The sequence below is a fragment of the Trichechus manatus genome, unplaced genomic scaffold (genome assembly GCF_000243295.1).
Source record: "Trichechus manatus latirostris isolate Lorelei unplaced genomic scaffold, TriManLat1.0 scaffold00114, whole genome shotgun sequence".
Classification (NCBI taxonomy): domain Eukaryota; kingdom Metazoa; phylum Chordata; class Mammalia; order Sirenia; family Trichechidae; genus Trichechus; species Trichechus manatus.
The window spans coordinates 6462166-6488054 of NW_004444050.1; the positions used below are offsets into that span (position 1 = coordinate 6462166).

The 25889-nt window shown below is 43.0% G+C and overlaps 1 protein-coding gene across 1 annotated transcript in view; it reads left to right on the forward strand.

Moving 5' to 3' along the window:
• The first annotated feature begins 59 nt into the window (after positions 1-59).
• VOPP1 (VOPP1 WW domain binding protein) overlaps positions 60-25889 on the forward strand; it is a 132875-nt gene continuing 107045 nt past the window's right edge. The window contains exon 1 of the mRNA XM_023738320.1: positions 60-185. Within this exon, the coding sequence (XP_023594088.1) occupies positions 132-185 (54 nt within the window). The 5' untranslated portion in view covers positions 60-131. The remainder of the gene's footprint in view (positions 186-25889) is intronic.

The window sequence follows — 25889 nt, forward strand, 5'->3', positions numbered from 1 at the left end:
CGCCCCCAGCGCTCGCAGGCTCCGGTTGGGGCTCGCCGCGCCTGCCTGCGCCCGCCATGCGGGGGACGCGCCGCTGACCCGCGCCTGCGACCCCGAGAGCCGGGCGCGCCCGGAGAAGACGCAGAGGAGCTATGAGCCGCCTGCCCTGGACGGTCGCGGCACTGCTGCTCGCGCTGCTGGCGGAGGTAGGGGCCGGGGGCCGTGCCTCCTGGGGCGCCTCCCAGATGTGCTCCTGGAGCGCGAACAATGCCGAGAGCTGAGGGGGCGTCGCAGTTCGGAGGCGCCCCCGGAGCACCACCTGGGAGATCCCGAAAGGTCGGGCAGCGAGAGCCACAGCCTCACAAACTGCTTGCGTCCCGGTGAATGGGAAGGTGTTAGGGACCCTGGTGACAGGGAGGCACTCCCGGACCTCCACGTTTCCCTCTGTTCATTTTCCACCCTCCCGTCTCCTTTCCGGAGAGCTTATTTCTTTTGCTTTTCTCTTCCATCTGGAGGACTCGAAAATGACCTTTGTGCGCTGTCCCCTCCCACCCCCCGCGGTGGGTTCAGGGACGGGTAGGGTGCAGTGGGGTCCCTCGGGAGCAGCGCAGGTGGAGAGGCTCTGGGGCGCCGAATGGCTTGTGGTTAGAGTGGGTTAGCTGGGGTGGGGGTGGGGAGGGTGCAGTGGGCGGAGGTGAAGTTGTGGGGAAATGTCACGGGAATGCCAGGGAAATACCAGGGATGAGCAAAAGGAGGAAACATTCCTGCTGTGAAAATGAAGCGGGAAGTCTTCAGATGCCTGAGGAAAATTCCATGTAGAGCTCTGGTGATGGGTGTGAGAAGCTGAAGCCCAGAGGGGAAACTTGTTGAGCCGCCGGAGGGTGAAAGCGCCCGGGTAAATGACAGCCCTCGCGGGGACCGGGCTGCTTCTGGCTGGGAAGTTGCATCGTTTCATAGGGGGCCCACCCCCTTCTTACTAAAGCGGGTTCTTTAAAACTGAAGCAAGTGGGTTCTAGGGTGTAGGGTCTGAATTCGGGCTTGTTCAGCTTCATTGTTTTGAAGGAAACTTGCATTAAATGAGCAAAGTCAAAGTAAACGGATAATGAATAACCTACGTCTCTTGGGGTCCTTTCCCTTTTAAAGGGTTGTAAAACTCTTTAGTTGGGCTTACTGCTGGAAATGACCACTTGTTTTCTCCACTTATTAAAAATAATTGTTACAAATGGTGGGAGGAAAAAGTCTTAGCTCTCCTGGAAGGAAGGTTGATGGAAAAGTTTCTTCTTGTCCAGGCTCCGCCATAGCAAAGGCTTATTGTTTTTGTTCAAAATATCCCCCTGGCCTGGTATTTAATGTTTTTGTGGAGTGCCTCCCCGCTTGCATTCTTTCCATTTGTTCAGAATTTGAAAACCTTAGGAATCACATCCCGTCGGTGACTCACCAGGGAGAGCAATGGAGAAATGAATCAGAGACCACTATTTACATAAAATCAATGTGTGTGTACCTTAATGCATCTGTACCTACACATGCAATCCTTTTTTTAAAAATCATTGCTTGATGAAATTGTCTAGCACCCTGTTCATTTGTGCCACCAATTTAGCTTTTCCCAGGTCTTTTGTCTGCTGTGGTCGTGTGCCCTGTGTGGAGCCTGTACTGCCTCAGGGATTCAGTTCTTTCCAAAGTAGTTGTTTCGTTGGATAGGAAATTATCATCTTAATTTATGTTGTTAGTGGCCACTGAGTCAGTTCCAACTCAGGGTGACTCCATGTGTGCAGATTACAACTACTCCATAGGGTTTTCAAGGCTGTGACCTTTCAGAAGCAGATCTCCAAGCCTGTCTTCTGAGGTGCATGTGGGTGGATTCAAACTGCCAACCTTTCAGCTATTAGTCGACAGCTTAACCATTTGAGCCACCCAGGGACCTTATCATCTTATCCTTTTAACAGACAGTTCAAATCATGTCTGAAAGGTTGATATGATCTTAAAAGCAGAACTGGGGTATAAAACTAAAACCTAAATGACTAAGAAGATGTTTCACCAAGTCAGACATCTGGATGATTGGTTATTTTTGTTTTTAACTCGAAGGCTGTGGTGCTGCACCCTTTACATGAGTATCCTAAGCACTGTTTTGTCTGTGGCAGAGACATGCCTCTTTGAGGAATTAGGGCGATTTCTTTATAATTCATCACATGGAGTTTTATATGTGAGATTTATATCTGAGATATTTTCATCTGACATTGATTGCTCGGAATCTATTTTATCAGAACACCTTTGATGCTTTTGAAGTCCTGAGTCACTTAGATAAATGTGCAGTTACAGTTGTGAGGAGGCAAAGGCAAACTCTTGAAGTGGATTGTGTAAAAACAATGGAGGGGGATATTCGATGGCTTCTGACTGCTGGCCGCAACCTGGGACATTTGTCTTTGTTTCTTTGTTCTGCTTGAGCTGGTTTCAGTGTATGAGTTTGTGGTGTAGTTGATCATAAACCACCTGGAGTAAAGGGAGGCGTGTGGCTGTGGTTATTCCATTACGGTCTCTCAGGTCCTCTATCCCACCTGCTCGCCTGCCTGCCCGCCCGCACTAGCCAGGATTTCTCAGTGAGGTTTTATACTAGTGAGAGGTCCTTGAGGGGAGGGAATCTAAAAACTGTGTTTGGAGAGGGGTTTTCCTCCCCTGCCTCACCTTTCCTTTATAGAAATTTACTTTAAACTTACTACATGTTAGACATGAAGACTGCTTCTTTATTTTTTATTTACTAAACATTCATAGAATGCGTGGAGTCCCTGGGTGGCACAGATGATAAAATGCTTGTCTGCTAACTGAAAGGCCACCCAGAGGCACCTCAGAAGAAAAGCCTGGTGATCTGCTTCTGAAAGGGCACAGCCTTGAAAACCCTATAGTGTGCAGTTCTACTCTGCACCCATGGGGTCACCATGAGTCAGAATCGATTCCATGGCAACTGGTTTGGTTTTGGTTTTATAGGGTACTTAACCTGTGGAGCCCTGGTGGCACAGTGGTTAAGAGCCCGGCTGCTAACCAAAAGGCTGGCAGTTCGAGTCCACCAGCATCTCCTTGGAAACCCGATGGGGCAGTTCTACTCTGTCCTAGAGGGTTGCTATGAGTCGGAACTGACTCGACGGCAACGGGTTTGGTTTTGGTTTACCCTGTGCCAGGCACTGTTCTTAGCACTTTAGAAATACTAACTCACTAATCCTCATAACAGCTTCTTTTATCCCATTTTTCTTTCAAATGGGAGATGTTAAATAACTTGTTCAGAGGCATACTGCTATTAAGTGTGAGCAGTTTGAGATTTAAACCCAAGCAGTATGGCTGCAGCCCGTACCCCTCACTAGTGTGCTGAGCGACCTCTCCCCCCACCACCCTATACACAGGGGTGTATTGAAGGTTTGCGCAGAGGACATCCTGAGGCAGGGCTTGGAGAGCTTTGCATCCCATGAAACAGGTAAACCCATACAGCACTCTCTAGGAACTCAGTCACCTTTCTGTAGGGAGAACATGTATAACTTATCATCCAAATGACAGCACTTTTGAGAACGAAATCAGGCTGCTATTCTTACCTGTGCCTGGATCTCCAGCATCAGCAGGACTGTCCCGGGAACCCCTGGCTGGTGCTCACCCTAAACCCCAGGCCTGGACTTTAAGTAGGAATAGGCCCTGACGGCACCATCACTCCCTCCATGAAGCTTCTTGGGAGCTGCTTACTGAGGTGACCTTTGCTTTCTGTTAACTCGGTTCCCTCTGAATTTCATGAGAAGCCAAGGAGACCCCGTATTTCATCTCCCTGCCTCCCAGTCACTCTCTGTATCAGCTGGTTATGTGGTAGATTTCGAAGGATGCCCCAGGCTCCAGTTCCCAGGAATAGGGGCACCCCAAAGGCTTTCTGGATCATAAACACTAAGGTTGTCTGCTTCTGTTGTGGGAGCTAGCTTGTGTGAGAACCTGCGAAAGTCACAGGCGGTGAGAGTGAAGGCACTGAGCCACCTCCTAGTAGCCTGGTGGAAATAACTCCCCGTGGCCGTCACTGGGCTGCAGCAGCGCCCTGGAAACCCAAAGAAAAAGAGCTCACACCTGACTGCGCTGTCGTGGAGCTTGGGGAGTAATCAGGCCCCAAGCACATGCACCTCCCGGGGGCTTTCAGAACGCGATGTTTTCTATTGCCACTGGAGTCTCTTTCTAGGGGTTAGACTGTTTGATGGATTCTGCCCTTATTGAATTGAGCCCTGGTGGTGCAGTGGTAAAGCACTCGGCTGTTAACCAAAAGGTCAGTGGTTTGAACCCACTAGCCATTCTCCTGGAGAAAGATGTGGTAGTCCACTCCCGTAAAGATTATAGCCTTGGAAACCCTATGGGGCAGTTCTGCTCTGTCCTGTAGGTTCACTATTAGTTGAAATCAACTCAAGGGCAGCGGTTTGGCCCTTATTGAAGTGAGCCCAGCAATGTGTGGTAGGTTCTGTTTAGTGCTGCAGGTTCTGCTGCTTCCATTCGCTGAAGGGATGAGCTCTGTAAACTTGAATGTTTTATTGAAGGGCCTTAGTATCTCTGGGATTCTTTCTAGTCCTGTTCTAGGCTGCTGTGTGCTTCAAAGGGCAGAAGAACAGCCCTTGGTGAGCTAGAACCAGGAGGGGCCATGTCTTAGATAGAAGGGTGGGAAGTGAACATTAGCTTGTGAAACTGGGGAAATGAAGGGATTACTGAATGTTTTTCTAAAGCCCCATGTATTTGGAGGCCTGGGGAGTCTAGAAATTAGAACCAGGTTATGTTTAAGAGCATTTTTTGCCTCTTGCCAAATGTTTCTAGTGCCCTGGAATTCCAGCGAATGTGGCAGCCCCTGGCTGCCAATTTTCTGAAATAAACCTTTCAACTCTCCCACTCTTTAGAGTTTTTAGAATCTGAGCAACATGCAGTTTGAATAAGAAGCCTGTAGGGAGTTTGTTATCTCTGGAAGCTCCGTGGGAGGCTGGGTGCTGGTGGCTCAGAAGTGGCAGTGGGTAAGTGGACATGGTGGCCAGGACTCCATTCTGAGATGGGGAAGACCTGATCCCGACCTGGGCTCTAATTGGCCTTTGTTTTATTTTGGCTTGTGCATGAGTACAAAGCTAACTGGGAGAAGCAACTCCAAGGCATGGACAGGGTTAAGGTAGTGGCCACCTGATTGCCTAGTCTGGGATGGCAGATAATTTTCAGAGTACTCCCTTTTTTCATCTCCTCTCAGTGAAGCCTCTCAAATGTTACCCTCTCAACCAGGCCCATCTCGATCACCCTATTTAAAATTGCAAGTCATTTCTTCTCCCAACCCGTCTTACTGTGACCAGTCTTTTTCCCGCCTACCCTCTCCATATCCCTACCCCTTTCATGACCCAGTTATTTTCCCTTTGAATTTTTTGTTGAAACCATGTGTTTTCAGTAATGGAAGACATGCTGAAATCAATGAAAAAGAATTTTTGAGGTAATGTAAATTTTGATACATTATGTGGGACACATACGTCCCAAGTGGACTCTGGTGGTAGGATTGGTGGGATGAGGCCCGTGTCTTCAGATTCACGCAGTTAAACAGGTCTCCACAAGGTGGCAGTGGGCACTAAAAGTGGGAAAGCAGTTTCCCAAGAAACCTCAGAGGTAGAAAATGTAGGTGGGTGATGTATGTCCCACAACCCATAAAAGGGTTACCTTTAAAATATGATGGGATTTACTTCCCACCTTGTAAGCACTATAGGGGCAGAGATTTTGCTCCATTTTGTTAACTGAAATATCCCAAGTCCTGAGAACAGTTGTGTTGTTGTTAGCTGCCATCTAGTAACCCCCTCCCCAAATCATGGTGACCTCATGCACAATGGGATTGGACAGTTGTGATCCATAGGGTTTTTGTTGGTTGATATTCAGAAGTAGATTGCCAGGCCTTTCTTCCTAGTCTGCCGTAGTCTGGATGGTCTACTGAAACCTGTTCAGTATCACAGAAATGTGCAAGCTTCACTGATAAATAAGCAGTGGCTGTGCGTGAGATGCATTGGGCAGGAACCAAACCTGGATCTCCCACATAGAAGGCAAGAATTCTACCACTGAACCAGCAACTACCCTTCCTAGAATAGAAGGGACTCAGATATTTGAATGAGTAAATCAGTAGGTGATGGCTCTGGGAAAAGGAGCTGAATAGGTCTATAGCAGGAGAGGGGAATCATAATTGATTAGCTATGGGCTATGGAAAGAGGAGGGGCACCTATACTAAGTACTTCTGATCTTATCTATGTTTGAATACCTCAAGTGCTGGAAACTTACGCTGTCTCAAGACAAAGCACCAACTGTTTGGACAGCTTTGATTGCTAACTTTTCTGTTATCTTGAGGGGAAGTGTCCCACCATTTCTCCCTATTCCTAGTTCTACACTCTTGGGCTCTTTAGAAGAAATAAATCACAATGACAGCCCCTCACACGTTTGAACACAGCTGTTATTATCCCCACTAAGTACCTTCTTCCCCAGGCTTCATTTTCTTCTGTCATTTCTCCCGAAAGATGTGGTTTTGGATCATTTCACCACCTCATAGCTGCCCTTTGAAAACTCTGCTGAACTGGAAATTTTACAGGAAGTCCTCATTATTTCAGAATGATTGACCCTAAAAAAGGCCAGAATGAATCCACTTAAGATAGGGATCAGAACTTCATAGTTATGCGTGGAAAAAAGTTTGATTGAGACTATTTTGAAAAACAAAGCCTGAATTATAAAAATAAGTGCATTTTACCCTAGGCACTCATTTTTAGAATTCTGAGTCAAGTTTTGGGGGAGAGTGTAATTTTTCTGACAAAATTCTGTGATGCATAATAGGATATTCTTCACTTGACATGGACTTTAGTGGCATGATCATAATGAGGTTATTTTTTTCCGTAAATATTTACTCTAGTCATCGATCCCCTCTCCTCCTTAATTTAAATTTTTGTTTAAATCATTCTCCTTGGGCACCCGTTGGTTCATCATTTACGAATGCCTAATTGGCAGATTCTCTTTTGTCGCTTACATTGACTTCATGAGACACCAAATCTTTGTGAGATTTTCAGGGTCATTTTGCCATCCACTTGTGGGGTTTTTGTGTTCTACTCTCTTATGATCTTTGATCAGAGATTGATTAAGGAGCTGCTAATGTTAAATGGGTGGGGGTGTTTGTGCAGTATTTTAGAAGAAGTTAGTTCAGCGATAAGTACTTTTTGCCATGAAGGTTTTGGCTTGCCTCCCGTCTCTCCCCCATCAGGACTTATTGAACAATAAGGACACTCTTTTCTATAGGTGTGGTCTGACTGTCACCATGACAACCTTTATTTCGACTGTTTCATTATACACATAAGATTATATTAGTTCTCCTCTCCCCTGAAGCCAGTAGTTTCACACTGAGTTTCCAATTTTGCAGTGACACTTAAGTCCTGTGTTGTCGCTAGCCTGCAGCTCCCCACAACAGCTGTGGAGCTCTTTAAGTTTTTTAAAACCTAAACTGAGGACTATATATTGGTCCTGGAGCCCTAGTGGCACAGTGGTTACCAGCTACGGCTGCTAACCAAAAGGTCAGCAGTTCGAATCCACCAGCCGCTCCTAGAAAACCCATAGGGCAGTTCTACTCTGTCCTACAGGGTCACTGTGAGTCAGAATCGACTGGACAACAACAGGTAACATTGGTACTAGTTACATCTGATGATTCATTCATCTCATCTTCTTAAGCCCATCAAGATCTCTCTGCTTTTCTTTTTTTTTTTTTAACATACTTTTCCTCTCCCTGAGGATTTTTAAAAAAAATTTTTTTCTTAATTTTTGGTGAAAATATACACAGCAAAACCTGCCCCCATTTGAGTTTCCAGACATAATAATCAGTGTCATTGGTTACATTCTTCATATTGTGTCAACACTCTTACTTCTGTTCTAGTTGTTTCACTTCCAAATACTCAATCTCCCTGTCCCCAACTTTCTTGTCTATGTTTTAAAACAACTGTTGACCCCTTGGTCAATATTCCAGGGTGACAATCTTTACTCCTTGGGCTAAACCATTACTTAGTTTATAGGTGACTTCAGGGGATAGTTTCAACTCAAGGTTTGAAGATCAACTCAGGGTCATAGTTGCAGGGACTCCTCCAGCCTCAATAGGTCCAAAAAGTTTGGATTCTTTAAGAATTTGAAGTTCATTTCCATATTTTTTTCTGCCTTTTTATTAGGATTCGTGTATTATGTTCCTAATCAGAACATTCAGTTCTTCTGGTCTCAAGGTGGAGGAGGCAGTGGTTCATGTAGACAGTTAGTCCTGTAGTCCAGTTCCTTCTGTGATTCTTGTGTTTCCTTCTTTCTCTTTTGTTCCAGATGAATAAAGGTCAAAAGTTGTATCATAGATGGCTGTTCATAAGCCATAAGACCCCAGACACTACGTACCATACTGGGAAGCAGAACATAAACTGTAAGAACTGTATTATGCCAATTGACTGGATTGTCCCATGAGACCATGGCCCTAAGCCTCAAATCAAGAGTACTAATGCCGTGAGGTGACTGGCTATGTCTAATTAGTATCAGTATCTGTAGCTGTCCCCCCGCCCTTTGGTTGTTGTTATTTGTCTGAATATCATTTTTAAAGATCTAGTTTCCTTTATGGTTTTGTGCCATATACAGATTTGATTATCCTGCCATTGTTGACTTTATCCAACTAACTGATGAAAGTGTTGAACAGAGGTGAAGACTTCTCTCTGGGTTGAGCTAGATTACTGAGACTGACTTGGAGAATGGTGAATGTCCTTAATTTGAAAGAGTCAGAATTTGGTTTTAGATGTTGCCCTTGGTGAGGAGAGATCCAAAAATTAGATTACAGAACTCAGAAGCAATGAAAAAAGACTGTTCTCAAATGCTATGGAGCGGTCAAGAGGAAGGAGCCTTTTGAAAGGCCATTGTACTTTGGTGGTTAGGAAGTGATGACTTTTGCTTACAGGGTTAAGAGTAAAGTGGACAGTGGAGATGTGGAGGCAGTGAATATATATAGGTTACTCCAGGAAGCCTAGCTGCGTACTTCAGAGCTCTTGACAAAAGAACAAGGTCCTGAGACCAGAACCAAGAGATACTATCTTATAAATCAGGTTTGAAATTAATTAATTGCTTGTTTGAAACATAGGGGAATCTGGGTTGTAGTTAGGTTCCTTGTTTGGATGGGGACAAGATCATGTCTTGTAGAACCCCGTTCCTTGTATATTGGCTGGAAGTCTTTGAGTAAGTCACTTAAGCTCTCATTGACTCTGTTGATTAACCTGTAAAGAGAGAAACAATAATACATGTGTTAGTGTTGAGAGAGGCCCTCTGGAAAATCCTGTGCTTGGAATTTAACTCTCTGACACAGATTGAATGAGCAAATTTTGAATATTGTCAATTGTTTCCAAGCAAGGTTCCTGTGCCCATGGTCCCCTGCCATGATGGAGACCACACATCTGCAAAGAGGGAGGGACCCAAGTTACCCCTTAGTTTAGAAATTGTGCTTGCTTGCCTTTTTGGTGTATCTGTGACTAGGTTAAGAAGAAAACCTCAAAACCAGTTGACTCTGACTCCTGGTGACCCTATGTCTGCCAGAATAGAACTGTGCTCCATAGCTGATTGTTTAGAAGTAGATCACCAGGCTTTTCTTCTGAGGTGTGCTCTCGGTGGACTTAAACGTCCAGACTTTCGGTCAGCTGCTGAGCGCGTTAACCATTTGCACAATTTGGCCGTTCGTGTCCAAAATAAGGGAAAGGAAGAATGTGATTAATGTCATACTTGGCTCTGAGTTTCTGCCCTGGATAAACCAAATAAAAGGGTCCAAATGATCCTTCTCCCCACCTCAGGTACTGTTTGAATAATGCAGGTAACATCTTGACTTTTAATTAACTCAGAGGAAAGATGAGTGAAATCCTTTAGCGATCTGTGAAACCCTCAGTCTCTTGGTGTTTTGTGATTTGAGTAGTGCTGTCAAAAGAGTAAAAATAGGGCCTTGTGAAAATCCTGGGGGACAGAATCTGAACCTTTCTAGCAGCAGGGAAGGTGGGAGTGTGTGTGTGAGGGTGGATGGCACTACATTTGGAAAAGTTCCTGGTGTGGTTCCTGGTTCTTCATTCCCTCCTCAGATAGAAAAAGAAGCCAGAAGATGCAAAGGATGGGGACGGGGGTGGGGAGTGATTGAAGAGAGGTCCCTGCAGTCCTCAGGGATCTTTCCAATACTCCAGGTAATTTCTGCCTTAGATAAAATCTCCTCAACCTCAGCTGCTCTATGATGCCCTCAAGATAAATTCCAAACACCTCAGCTGACCTTAGAGTCCCTTTGGGAACAAGCTCCTTCTGTTTTCTTTTCTTTCCCTGTCATTTCTTATCTTTCTCCTTGAACACTTTTCTGTAGATCAGAGCTTGTCATATTTTTTGTTTGTATACTCTCAATGAATTTTCAAAAACTATAGACCCTCTCACACTTTTTCTTTTTCACAGATGAAACATGTATATAAATGTTCTTTCATTCTTTTGTGGTAAACTATACAACACATATGTAATATATGTAACACTATATAATATATATAGCACACATGTACGTATAAAACATATATAACATAAAATTTGCCATTTTAACCCTCATATATTTTTAAGTTAATATTTTATTATAGATTTTAGTTGGAATGGATTTAATCTCTCGTGTATTGTAAAAATTAACTGTTTAAAATTCAACTGTAACATCACTCTTTTAATGTAGTCAGTGAATCCAAATACAATTTGCAATTTGATGCCGATTATCATTCCTTTAAAAATATGCAAACGAAGTCTTGTTGGAAATTTAACGGTTCCCTTTTCTCTTTGAACTTCTATTTTTTTTCTACTTTTCTCACAGAATTTTATCCTAATGAAATATATATTTATGTTTGAAAGTCTCCTTTTTATTTCTGTCACTTTTTTTCTATAACAAAAATATGTATCTAAATTAATTTTTAAAAAATTTCTCAGATAAACCTCTAAGACTAAAAATAATAGACTGACTTATCATTACAGTCATTAGTATTGCACATTTGATTGAAGTATTATAAATATAATGCAAACTGAATATTATTAAACAGAAACAGTAAAATTTATTGGAAATAAATTTCTAAATGGGACAATTGAGGTTTTTTTTTCAATCAATGCATGTGTTACCGATGAAAATAGAAGAAAATTTCATTATAGCAATGTCACTAAATTCTTTGAATTCCTGAGTAATGGGCCCCACCCTCAAAGTAATCTGTGATTAGATCATCTTTTGTTTTAATTGAAAGCAAAGAATTTGAAGCCACCTGAGACACAAAGGTATGTGTCAACACGGATATTTGCAATGGCCTTGGATGGATATGTGGGCATTTTTCAGTTCTGGGCCTGTGCATGCTAGTAAGGTTAGGAAGGGGTGGGAGGTGTGCCTTCCTTTTTTATGGGGGAGAAGGGTGCTGGCCACTTGACCCGCATCTTTACTGGGACCTGCATTCTCAGGCAGGTAGGTGTTAGGAAGGAGGACCCATGGGAGTTGAAGGCCTGGAAATTGCGCCCCTTAATACTGTAGAGGAGTACCCCTTAGAAAGCCCATGGTACCCCCAGGGAACTCCCCCCTTCCCCATACTCAGCCCTGGATGGCCTGGGCAGCTTTTAAAGATTGCCTGCGCCTGGGCCCTGGCCGACCAATGGCATCCAAATCTCTGGGTGTAGGCCCCCCACATCTACATTTTCTGAAAGATGCACAGTGCGTCTGATGCACCTTGAGAGTCTCAGTCAACCCAGCCAGACTCAAGTGCTTGCTCTGGGTCCCCAAAGGTGCCCTACTTTCTCTGTCTAGTCTCTCTTCCTCTGACTTTGCCATTTCAACTTCCTCTGTACTTCAAGACCCCCAGGTGATGTCCAGGAAGCCCCTAATCTATGAGGTAGCTGCCCCACCTTGGCAGGCCACCCCCAGGGCTCTTAACTCAGGTATGGTAATTATCTGTTGGTTGTCTGTGAGTCTGGTCCAGGAAAGAAGGAAGATTTTGGCAGGTTCGGGAGGGAGTGGGATCGGGAGCTTGGATATAGATGTTAGCCTCAGAAAAGGGAAGGGGGTCTCTTCCTCTGGGAATTGAGGAGGTGAGCAAGAGGGAAGGTGCAGATATAATTGAGGTTTAGTGGGAAGAGGTTGATGCAGCTCCTGTGGACTGCCTGGGACCTTTTCATTAAAACAAGCCATGAGGGTGAGCTGGGAAGGGTCTGAATTTCAAGTAGCAGCAAAGGCCTGAGAGAGCAGCCGTGGTAAGGTCTGCAAGGAAGCATCAGGGTTGAGGTTTAGAGTTAAAATTTCTAGTAGTCCTCTGGATACAGCTGAGTGTCCTGGCAGCACAGGGACAGAGGAGTGGCTGCTCAGGGCTGGGGATTGATGCAGAAGGCGTGGCAGGATGTTAGGAGTAAGTGTTCTGGGGATTGTTGTTACAATGGCTGATTTACGTCGTTGCTGGACTGAGTGAAGTCAGAGGGGGTTAAAAAAAAAATTGCCTCTGAGTCAATTCCGACTCATAGCGATCCTATAGGACGGAATAGAACTGCCCTTTAGGGTTTCCAGGGAGTGGCTGGTGGATTCGAACTGCTGACCTTTTGGTTAGCAGCTGTAGCTCTGAACCACTGCACTACCAGAGGTCCCAGAGCAGGTTGCTGGGTTGGAAAATGAGGGCATGGTGGCAAGAGATTGGAGACCACACAGACTGAGCTGGGGCAGACACAGTAGACGTGAGCCTTCAGGAGCAGGGGAGGGTGAGGATACGGTGCTACAAGAAGAGACTTGTGCTGAGGTTTGTATCAGTTTCCTATTGCTGCAGTAACAAGTTACCACAAGCTTAGTGCCTTAAAACAACACAGATTTATTGTCTTGCTGTTACAGAGCTCAAATCCAAAATGGGCCTCAGTGGGTAAAATGAAGGTGTTGGCAGGGCTGTCTGCCTTCTGGAGGCTCTAGAGAGAATACCTTTCCTTGCCTTTTTCAGCTTCTAGAGGCCATCTGCATTCATCAGCTCACAACCCCTTCCTCTATCTTCAGAGCTAGCCAGTTCAAGGGTGGATTATCCAATAAACAATGTAAGCATGGGTTTATTTGTGCTTACTTACTATTGTGTAGTGAACACTTTCACATGGATTTCACCACGCCACATCAAAGTCAAATCCAGGTGAAATTATTCACTACAGATTAGTAAGTAAGCATAAGTAAGCCTGTGCTTACCTTGTTTATTGGATACTCCATCCCTGCCAGCAGTGTTGAATTTTCAAATCTCTCTCATTGCCTCCCTTTGTTGCTTCTAAGGACCCTTGGCAATTACGTTGGGTCCACCCTAATAAACGAAGGTAATCTCTTTATTTCAAGATCCCTAACTTAATCATACCTGCAAAGTCCCTTTTGTCATGTAAGGAAATTCATTCACAGGTTCTGAGGATTAGAGCATGGACATCTGTGGGGTGGTAGTGAGGGGAGTCTTTATTCTGTCTACAAAAAAAAAAAACAAACCAAACCTGTTGGTGTCGAGTCCAACTCATGGTGACCTCATGTGTTACAGAGTAGAACTGCTCCATAGGGTTTTCTTGGCTGTAATCTTTACGGAAGCAGATTGCCAGCCCTTTCTTCTGCATCTCCACTGGGTGGGTTCGAACCACCAACTTTTTGGTTGGTAGTCGAGTGCAAAGCACTTTTGCTACTCAGAGACCTATATTCTGCCTATCACGCGGTTTAAAAAAATTACTGCTTACAACACGTATTGTCACTAAATCACTGTTAGCCATGGTACTTACAGTCCATTAGCACATTATGAGGTTATTCTTTAGACATTGAACTGTGCAGTTGACAATCTTGCTGAGGGACAGTGGAGTGCAGGTGAGTGAGTGCCACAATTTACTGCAGTTGGTCATGGGGTGGACTAATTAACATGGGTCTTAGGTCTGTCTCATGCTTTGAGTTCTCCAGTAAGAATATGGGGTGGTTTTATTAATAGCTAGCCACCCTAGAAGGAACCCTGGTGGCGCAGTGGTTAAAGAGCTTGGCTGCTAACTGAAAGGTCCATGGTTCGAACCCGCCAGCCGCTGTGCCGGGGAAAGATGTGGCAGTTCGCTTCCGTAAAGATTTACAGCCTTGGAAACCATATGGGGCAGTTCTACTCTGTCCTACAGGGTCGCAGTGAGTTGAAATTGACTCAACAGCAGTGGATTTGGTTTTAGCCACCCTAGTAGACGCTGAATTCACCTTCAACGTCTCTGAATTGCAGGAGAGGATAAATCGCAGCTAAGAGGATTTCACTTACAGTGGAAGGCTTAGACAGAATGGAAGCCATTGGTTGCTTCATGCAGTTGATGCTTTTAACCAGTTCCTTGCAGAAAGGAACTGATCCTCAAATCAAGACATCTGGACTCTGGTAGCTGAGTGGGTGTGAGAGGCCCTTCCCTGGTCTGGCCAGCAGCATGGTACCCTCAGAGTCTGGCTGATGGGCCCAAATCATGCTCCTCTCATAAGACCGGAAGGGCTGACTGCTTAAGTAAAGGTAGAGCTGGTCCCTTTCAAAGTGTCAGCATGACCTGATGGTGTATGTAGTGATACTGCCAAGAGTGGAGGTAGGTTTATTTAGTGATGTCTGTCACAGCTGGAATCAGGACCTTTTTGGTTCCCAAACTTGTGATCTGAATTCAGTTGTGGGTATAATTCTCCCCTTCCATATCTGACATGAAATTTGCCATCTTAAGTGTACAATGACTTTAATTCAGTGACATTAATTACTTTCACCATGTTGTCCAACCATCGCCACTATGTATTTCCAGAATTTTTTCATCACCCCAAACAGAAACTCCAAACCAAACCCATTGCCATCGAGTCAGTTCCAACTCATAGCGACCCTATAGGGAGAGTAGAACTGCCCTGTACGGTTTCCCAGGAGTGACTGATGGATTCAGACTGCCAGTCTCTTAGTTAGCAGCCACAGCTCTGAATTGCTGTGCCACCTTAACAGAAACTCAGTACCCATTATAATTCTCTTTTTTGAAAGCTGGCTCAGTATCTCATTGAAACCATTGTCCCAGAGCCCAGATGTCTTGATCTGAGGACTGCTTGAGGCCCTAGATGAGTGCAGTGGCCCAGATGAATAGAAACCCTTACCGTCCACAAATACTTATTGACCTGATTAAGTTGTTTCCGTAGCTGGAGCACAAATATAGTTAATACAGTTAGTCTTCAGAAGGAAACTAGTATGAAACTTTTCAGTGAGGCGAGCTCCTCTCTAACATTGAACACCGACTGACCTTTCCTTTGCTTTCTCCTTTGATTGTTAGTGAGTCTGCATGATTATTGCTGAAAAGGTCTCAGAACACTAAAACAGCTCTTTCATTGTCAATGAGCTTTACTAATGAAGCCAGGTGTTAGCATCATCCCTTTAGCCTTACTGTATTTCAGGCCCATAGTCAGAAGTCCTTACTTTGTGGGTCTTTGGCTATAACGAGGATGGGGTGGGAGCATGGGTAGATACCAGTTTCTCTGGAGTCAGTTCTGACTCATGATGACTCTCCATGCATGTCAGAGAACTGTGCTCCATAGGGTTGTTTTTTTTTTTTTTTGAACACTTTATTGTGTTTTAGGTGAAAGTTTACACAACAAATTAGTTTCTCCATTCAACAATTCATACACAAATTATTCTGTGACATTGGTTACTATCCCTGCAATGTGTCATCACTTTCCCTATTTCCACCCTGCCTGCCCTGTTTCTATCCATCCAGTTTCCCTGCCCCTCCTTGCCTTCTCATCTTTGCTTTTGGGCAAACGTTGCTCATTTGGTCTTGTAGAGTGTATTGTTTAAAGGAGCACATTCCTTTTGGGTGTTATTGTTTATTTTATAGGCCAGTTTATTATTTGGCTGAAAGGTGACCTCTGGGAGTGGCTTCAGTTACAGGTTAAAAGGGTGTCTTAGGGCGATAATCTCAGGGATTCCTCCAGTCTCTATCAGTCCAGTAAGTCGCGTCTTTTTTATGAATTTTTGTTTTACGTTTTTCTTCCGTTCTAACCAGGACCTTCTGTTGTGTCCCTGGTCAGAACAGTTGGTAGTGGTAGCTGGGCACCATCTAGTTCTTCTGGTCTCAGGTTAGAGGAGGCTGTGGTTCGTGTGGGTCATTAGTCCTGTGGACTGATTGCTTCCTTGAGTCTTTGGTTTCCTTGCTCCAGACAGGAAGACACCAATAGTTGTATCTTAGATGGTCACTTGCAAGCTTTTAAGACATCAGACACTACTCATCAAACTAGGATGTAGAACATTATCTTTATGGACTATGGTATGCCACTTGACCTAGATGTTCCCAGAGACTATGGTCCTTAGCCTTCAAGCCCAGTAACTCAGTCCAACAAGGTGTTTAGATATGTCTAAGAAGTTTTCATAACTGTGTCCTCTGTGTGCTCTCTTACATGTATAAATGTATACACAAATATGTATATGCAGATGCCCACAACTCTGCCTGTATATGCACATGTATGTACTCCCATACACTTTCCCACACCCATATACCATACATACCTACCTATGTAACCACTCACAAATTTTTCATTATTACGGTTGTTGCAGAATTGTACCGTTATACCACTTACCATAGTTGTCCTTTTTTCTTGCGTACCTCTCAGTGTCTTACTTTACCTGGGTCATGTTGTGCTGACTTCCCCCATATTGTGTTATTGCCTTTCCCTTCACCAGAATTAACACTACTATCTAGTAAGTGATTCTTCCTCCCTCCTGCTCCCATTCCTGGTAACCATCAAAGAACATTGCTTTCTGTGTGTAAACCTATTGCCTTTTTATAAAAGTGGTATCATAATATTTGTCCCTTTGTGATTGACTTATTTCACTCAGCATAATGTCCTCCAGATTCATCCAGGTGATAAGATTTTTCACAGACCCATCATTATTCTTTAGTGTTGTGTAGTATTCCATTTTATGTATGTACCGCCTTTTGTTTATCCATTCGTCTGTTGATGGACACTTAGGTTGTTTCCATCTTTTTGCTATTGTGAATAATGCTGCAGTGAACATGGGTGTCCATATGTGTATTCATGTCATTGCTCTTATTTATCTAGGACTTATCTAGGATTACAGGATCATATGGTATTTCTATTTCTAGCTTTTTGAGGAAGCGCCATACTGTTTTCCATAGCGGTTGTACCATTTTACAATCCCATCAACAGTGTATAAGAGTTACGATTTCCCCACAGCCTCTCCAGCATTTGTTGTTTTCTGTTTTTTTGATCAGTGCCATTTTTACAGGGGTGAAATGATACCTCATTGTAGTTTTGATTTACATCTCTATAATGGCTAGTGATGGCAAGTATCTCTTCATGTGTTTGTTAGCCACTTGAATGTCTTCTTTGATGAAGTGTCTGTTCATGTCCTTTGCCCATTTTTTGATTGGATTGTTTGTATTTTTGTTGTTAAGGTGTTGAAGTTTTCTATATGTTTTAGAGATTAGACCCTTGTCAGATATGTCATTGCAAAAATTTTTTTTCCCAGTCTGTAGGTTCTCTTTTTACTCTTTTGGTAAAATTTTTTAGTGAGCTTACGTATTTATTTTTTAGGAAGTCCCAGTTATCTAGTTTATCTTCTGTTTGTATATTTTTAGTTATGCCCCTGTGTTATATTCCAGGAACTTTATAGTTTTAGGTTTAATGTTTAGGTCTTTGATCCATTTTAAGTTAGTTTCTGTGTATGGTGTAAGGTATGGATCCTGTTTCGTTTTTCTGCAAATGGATATGCTGTTTTCCCAGCATCATTTGTTAAAGAGATTATCTCTTCCCCATTGAATGGACTTTGACCCTTTGTCAAAGATCAGCTATCCATAACTGGATGGATTTATGTCTGGTTTCTCAATTCTGTTCCATTGGTCTATGTGCCGTTGTACCAGTACCAAGCTGTTTTGATTACTGTGCCTGTGTAGTAAGTTCTGAGATTGGGAAGTGTGAGGCTTCCTACTTTGTTCTTCTTCTTCAATAATGCTTTAGCTGTTTGAGACCTCTTTCCTTTCTGTATAAAATTGGAGATTAGTTTTTCCATTTAGTTAAAAAATGTTGTTGGAATTTGGATCAGGATTGCATTATAGCTATAGATTGCTTTGGGTAGTGTTGACATTTTCTCAATGTTAAGTCTTCCAATCCATGAGCATGGTATGTTTTTCCATTTATGTAGGTCTCTTTTGGTTTCTTGCAGTTGTGTTTTGTAGTTTTCTTAGTATAAGTCTTTTACATCCTTGATTAGATTTATTCCTAGGTATTTTGGAGCCCTGGTGGCACAGTGGGTAAGAGCTTGGCTGCTAACCAAAAGGTCGGCTCTTTGGAAACTCTATGGGGCAGTTCCACTCTCTCCTGTAGGGTATCTGTGAGTTGGGATTGACTGGACAGCAACAGGTTTGGATTTTTGGTATTTTATCCTTTTGGGAGCTGTTGTAAATGGTATTCGTTTCTTAATTACCTTTTCAGAGTTCTACTTGTTAGTGCAGAGAAATCTGTTTTTTTTATGTTGATCTTGTACCCTGCCGCTTTGGTGGACCCTTCTATTAGTTCTAATAACTTTCTTGTGGAATCTCTGGGATTTTCTGTGTATAGGATCATGTCATCTGCAAATAGGGATAGTTTTACTTCTTCCTTATCAAGTTGGATACTCTTTATTTCCCTTTCTTGCCTTATTGCTCTGACTAGGACTTCCAGTACAGTGTTAAATAACAGTGATGATAATGGGCATCCTTGTCTGTTACTGTTCTCATGGGGAATGCTTTCAGACTCTCTCCATTGAGAAGAATGGTGGCTCTTGGTTTTGTATATATGCTCTTAATTATGTTGAGGGATTCCCCTTCTAGTCCTATTTTGCTGAGAGTTTTTATCAGGAAATGGTGTTGGATTTTATCAGATACCTTTTCTGCATCAATTGAGATGATCATGTGATTCTTTTCCTTTGTTTTATTTATGTACTGAATTACATTGATTGATTTTCTAATGTTGAAGCACCCTTGCATCCCTGGTATGAATCCCACTTGACCGGAATATACTATTTTTTTGATATGTTGTTTTATTCTGTTGGCTAGAATTCTGTGGAGAATTTTTGCATCTATATTCATGGAGGATATTGGTCTGTAAATTTCTTTTTTGTGTATATCTTTGCCTTGCTTTGGTATCAGGGCTATGCTGGCTTCATAGAATGAATTTGGGAGTATTCCTTCCTTTTCTAGGTTCTAGAATAGTTTGAGTAGAATTGGTGTCAATTCTTCTTTGAGTGTTTGGTAGAACTCTCCAGTGAAGCCATCTGGGCTGGGGATTTTTTTTGTTGGGAGTTTTATTATGATATTTTCAGTTTCTTTTTTTGTTATGGGTCTATCTAGGTTTTCTACCTCGTTTGTGTTAGTTTAGGTAGTGTGTTTCTAGAAATTTGTCCATTTCTTCTAGGTTTTCAAATTTGTTAAAATACAATTTTCATAATATTCTGTTGAGATCCTCTTTATCTCATTTGGTTCTGTTTTAATGAACCATTTTATTTCTTATTTTGGTTACTTGCATTTTCTCATTTTTTTTCCTTTGTCAGTTTGGCCAGTGGTTTGTCAATTTTATTGATCCTCTCAAAAAAACAACTTACGGTTTTGTTGCTTCTATTGTTTTTCTATTTTTTATTTCATTTATTTCTGCTCTGATCTTTATTATTTCCTTTTTCTGATGACTGTGGACTTTTTTTGCTATTTCTTTTTTATTTGTTCAAGTTGTCGGGTTAAGTTATTGACTTATTGATTATTGATTTTGGCCCTTTTTTCTTTCTTTACATGTGTATTTATTGCTATAAATTTTCCCAGAACACTGCTTTTGCTGTGTCCCAGAAGTTTTGGTATGTTGTGTCTTCATTCTCATTTGATTCTAAGAATTTTATTTCGTTTTTAATTTCTTCTATGACCTAGTGGTTTTTAAGTAAGATCTTATTCAGTTTCTATGTATTTAATTTTTTTCCTTACTCTTTCTGTTATTGATTTCTGGTTTTATAGCATTATGGTCATAGAAGATGCTTTGTATTATGTCGATATCTTTGCATTTATTGAGGCTTGCTTTGTGGCCTAGAATATGGTCTATTCTAGATAATGATCCATATGCATTGAAGAAGAATGTGTACTGGCTGCTGTTGGGTGTTGTGTTGTGTATATGTCTGTGAAGTCAAGTTGGTTGATTGTGTTATTTAGATCTTCTGTATCTTTATTGAGTTTCTTTCTAGTTCTGTCCATTGTCAAAAGTGGTGTGTTAAAAAGTCTCATACTATTACAGTAGAACTGTCCTTTTTCCAATTCTTTTAGAGTTTATGTATTTTGGAGCTCTGTCATTGGGTATATAGATATTTATCATTGTTATGTCTTCTTGGTGGATTGACCCTTTAATCATTATATAATGCGCTTCTTTGTCGCTTAGAGTAGATTTTGACTTATAGTCTATTTTATCTGAAATTATTATTGCTACCCCTGCTCTGTTTTGGTTACTGTTTGCTTGATATATAGTTTTTCCATCCTTTGATTTTTAACTTGTTTATGTCTTTGTGTCTACGGCGTGTCTCTTGTAGGCAACATATTGATGGGTCGTGTTTTTTTATTCATTCTGCCACTCCTTGTCTCTTGACTGGTGCATTGAATCCATTCACATTTGGTGTGATTAATGATAGGTATGGATTCACTGCTGTCATTTTGTTACACTTTTTTGTGGTGTTAACTGTTTCTTTGTTTCTCTTAATTTTCTGTGCTGAGTTCTTTTTGTATATGGATTTTCTTTTCCTATCAATTGTTGTTTTTGTGCTTACTGAGTCTTTTTGGTTTTCTTCTTCTTTATTTTGTTTAGTAGATTTATTACTTTTCTTTGTGGCTATCCTGAAGTTTACCTTAATCTTCTTAAAGTTGAACAGTCTGTTGTATCTTGAAATTGTCTTGACTTCCACCCCATATGGAAGTTCTATAACTACATCTTTTATTCCCCCTTTTTGTTTTGAAGTTTGAAGCTTAACTCCTGTGGTTTCCTGTAGTCAGTTTTTTGCTTTTGTGAAATCTTCATCTGGGTTGGGATCCGGGTGATGTTGTCCTGTGTCTTTATCTTAGGTTGTGGTCTGATGTCATTGGTTCTCTATCCGAAAGACTCCCTTTAATATTTTTTTGTAAGGCTGGTCTGGTTTTTACAAATTCCCTTAGTTTCTGCTTATCTGAGAATGTTTGTGTTTCTCCCTCATTTTTGAAAGACAGTTTTGCTGGATATATGATTCTTGGTTGGCACTTGTTTTCCTTCAGGATTTTATATATGTCATCCCATTACCGTTTTGGTTGCATGGTTTCTGATGTGAAATCAGCACCTAGTCTTATTGGTATGTCTTTGTAAGTGATATTTTGTTTTTTACAAGCTGCTTTCAGAATTCTTTTTTTTTCTTTGGTTTTGGAAAGTTTGATTATGATATGTCTTGATGAATATTTTTTGGGATCTGTAGGGGGTTTGTTGAGCTTCTTGGATGGTAACCTTCTCATCTTTCATGTTATTTGGGAAATTTTAAGCCAATATATCTTCAGAAATTCTGTCTGTACTCTTTTTACCCCTCCTCTTCTGGAATTCCTATTATAAAGTATGCCTCTTGATGTTTTTTTCTGATTGTTCCTCAAAGAAATTATTATCAAGGGATTTGTCCTCTATTTTGCTAATTCTTCCTTCTGTTGTTGATTCAGTCCTCCTTCTGTTGAGTTATCTATTTCTGGTATTTTATTGTTAATCTTCTAAATTTCTACTTTTTGTTTTTCTATGGTTTTTAGCTGCATATTGAGTCTGTCATTTTGTTCTTATATTGTTTTCCTGAATTCTTCTAGGGTTTTTTTTTTTTCTTTCTGTTTTCCTTGATCTCTTTGAGGATGCTAAATACAAGTCTTTTGAATTCCTTCTCAGGTACTTCTATTATTGTTTCTTCCTCTGGAAGCTTTTTTACGCTTATTTTGCTCCTGTTTTTTCATATAATTTGTTATTATCTGCTGTCTCCAAGGCATTAAGGTGTTTTTTTTTTTTAATTTATGTATTTATTTACTGATTGTGTATTTGTTTTGTCCTGATTTTTTGTTTTGTTGTGTTTTGATATATCAGGTCGGGTGTGGTGGGTGTGCTCCGCTGATCACTTGTCTGGTGGCACAGGAGTGCACACCACCTTTCACCAGGTGGGCGGGGCAGTGGCGGACAGGGCAAGTTCATGTTGCCGTTTACCGGGCATGCGGGGTGGCTGGGGGTAGGCTGGGCAGGCACAAGCTGCCACCTGTCGTTGGTTCAGTGACATGGGAGGGTGCAGTGGCACTCGCTGCGTGGGCAAGGCGGCGGGCAGGATGTGTGTGGCAGGCAACCAGCAGTGCAGGTGTGCTCACTGCTTCTTGCCTGGTGGGCGGGGCAGCAGGTAGGGGTGTGTAGTGGGTGACTCGGGGGGTAGGAGCACTCTGCCATTCCCCAGTGGGCGGGGTGTATGGCCGGTGACCAGGGGCATGGGAGTGCTCTCTGCCGCTCGCTCGGTGGGCAGGTCAGTGGGTGGGGGCGATGTGATGAACGACTGGCAGCACGGGAGAGCCCACTACTGTTCATCAGGTGGGCAGGGCGTTGGGGTGGCGGTGGATGGGCCTGGGGGGGGAAGGGGAGGGCTCCTACCACAGTCCCTGGGTAGGCGAGCAGGGAGTGTGAGGGAGTTTGCACTGCTAATCACCAGGAAGGTGGGGGGAGGTGGAGCATGCTCCTCTGGTCACTGGGTGTGGGTGCCTGGGCACTTCCTGTTGGCAACAGCTAGCAATTGGGACCTGCTCCCAATCAAGTGTGAGGAGTTGGGGTGCTGCCTGGAGTCCAGTCAGGTGGGGGACCTCCTGTTGACAGTTTATGGATCTGTTACTCCGTGTGTACCACCCACTCTAATTGTCAGGGACTGCTGCTGGTGAGTAGTCCTGTCTCTGGATCCTGGTTCCCTCCCTGCTCCGTGGTCCCCAGGATCCTTGGAGCTCTTGCCTGCCTTCCCGTACTTTCCCTTCTTAGATCTGGTTCATGTCTTCCACCTTGCTTCATTCCAGGTATGTCTACATAGTTTCTCTGTCTCCTGCTGGGAATTCTGTGAAGTTACCTTCCTGTACTCCTCACCCAGGATCGCTGCTGGCTTTGTCTCAAGATGGCCATGCTGTGCTAGGCTGGCTGGCAGGGCACCTCTGCTCCATATCTCTCCTCATTAACTGTTTTTGTTGAGTTTCTTTTTCCAGTCAGTGTGTGATCTCCTTCTTTATCCTTCCATTTTTTGCTCAGGGTTCCAGGATTGTCATATGTATCTGTTTCACTTGGTTTCTCGGGTCTTTGCTATAGAGGGATGCCATGGTGTGTCTGACTAAGCCACCATCTTGGGCCATCTTACTGTGTAGGGTTTTCAATGGCTGAATTTTTGGAAGTAAATCACCTAGCCTTTATTCCAAGGGTGGACTTGAACCACTAACTTTTTGGTTAGCAGCTGAGCACGTTAACTGCACCACCCAGGGACAGATAGATGGGTGAATACGGGTGGTGGGGAATTGCACAGCACAATCCCTCTGTATAGGGAGAACACAGTTCTTGGGATGTTGCGCAGAGATGGTTGGAAATTGGCATTTAGAGAGCATTTCTGGGGTACCGTGGTCCACTCATTTGTTGGAGCAGTGTCTATCAGCCATGTGCACATATAAGAAGTTAGCAGGTGTGAAATACGCATGTTATTTGCACGGGGGTGGATTATCCAATAGGCAAGATAATCGTAGTACTTACCTTAATAACCAGATCAACTGTAGTGAACAATTGCACATCTTTTTCACCACATCAAAGATTCTGCTTTTGTGTATGGCTGGCATCTGTCTCTCTCCCAACGCCACAGGACCTTGCTACAAATTTACAATCCCTGACAGGGAGGATTACCCAGTAAGCAAAGTAACCATGGGCTTACTTGTGCTTTCTTACTAATCTGTAGTGAACAATTTCACAACAGATGATTGGATAATCTGACCCTGACTTGAGATGTAGTTCTCTGGGGGAAGTTTAAAATAAACAAACAAACAAACAAATTGAAGGGTTTCTTTTGTGTCTCTACTTGTAATGCTCCATAGAGTAATTATTAGATGGTGTATCGATTAGAATGCTTTTAGCATCGAGTAATGGGAAACCCAATCCAGGCGGTATAAACTGTAAGGAAATTTATTACCCAACCTGGGGAGAAGTCCAGACGTGGGGGTTGCCCCAGGGTTGGTCCATTCAGTTGCTCTGCCTCGTCAGGTTCTTCCTGTTTTTTCATTCTGCCATTCTTGGGACGTTGGTCTTGTCCTGTGGTTGCATCTTGGGTTATAGCAGTTCCTTGCAATATGCAAATGTGTCAGTGTCCAGAGGGAGAAGACGCTCTTTTTGCCTGAGTGTCTGTCTCTCTAAGGACTTGATGCATCTTGTTCTGTTATGGCCAGGCAGTGTTCCTTGGTCCCCCCACCCCCACCCTGGACCACACCTGTATTTCCTAATGGGACACTCATTTTGGGAGGGTTCTTACTGATCAGTATTTTCAAACTGGCAATGAAGCCAGTAATTCAGATATACCCAGGCCCAGAAACCTTATTGCTAGCTTGTGAAGTTTTTTTTTTAGTATGTTTTTGCAGTATCTTGTATTTAAGTGTTTTTTTTTTTTTAAAGAATCCTCTACATTATTTCATTTTTCCAGTGCTCCCTGATTTTAAAAAGATGATGATGGTGATGTGATAAGTAACACTTATTTAGTGCTTACTGTGTGGCAACATTGTTTTAAGCACTCTACATTTCATGTCTACATCCTCCCTCTGAGTCCAGTGCTAAATATGAGTTTATCTCCATTTCATAGATAAGCAGATTGAGGCACAGGAGATTAAGTTGCTTGCCCAAGATTTTCTAGCTGGAACTAAAAAGAGCCAAGATTCAAAACCTGAAAGACTGACTTCAGAGTCTGTGTTCTTAAATACTGTGTTTCAACCCCTACTCCATCTTCCCCTAATTTGTACATTTGCTAATCGCAGCATATTCTTGCTCGAGGTTCCATCCTGGCCTGTCCTGGAAGAAGTTCCCTCTGGATGGTTCATGTGCTAGGCATTTTAGTCGTTAGAGAGTGGGAGACTCGGTCTCATTACCCGAAATGATATGTCTTTGTTGTAAATGTTATTGTTAGCTGCCTTTGAGTCAGCCCTCAACCCCATGCACAGTGGAACAAAATGCTGCCTCGTCCTGCGCCATCCCCATGATCGGTTGCAGATCGGATCATTGTGTTCCGTAGGGTTTTTCATGGCTGATTTTTGGAAGTTGATCGCCAGGCCTTTCTTCCTAGTCTGTCTTAGTCTGGAAGCTTTGCTGAAACCTGTTCAGCATCATAGCAACACACAAGCCTCCACTGACAAGTGACTGTGCATGAGGTGCATTGGCTGGGAATCGAACCCAAGTCTCCAGCGTGGAAGGTGTGAATTCTACCACTGAACCATTGTTATTGTTGTGTGCCATTGAGTTGCTTCCAACGCTTATTGTAAATATAACGTGGAAATTTTGACCCAAACAGTTGAACAGGTGTGAGAACACAGCTTGTTAGATTGTCTTTGTGGCTTTGATTGCTGTGTGAACAGTCCCCTCCCCTCGGTGGAGCTCTGGCTCCCACCATCTCCCACCTCTCTGGTTAGCCTGCAGTCGAGGCTGATGCTCTGCACCCAGGGTGGAAGTCAGTGGAGATCTCAGCGGGTGCTCACGGGCTGTCCAGAAACAATCTGCAGAGGCCCTTGATGAGCGCAGTGGCCTTCTGCTGTGTGAGTGCTTCAGCCTCCGCACACAAACCCCTTCTCTTATTGCCATCTACAAATTA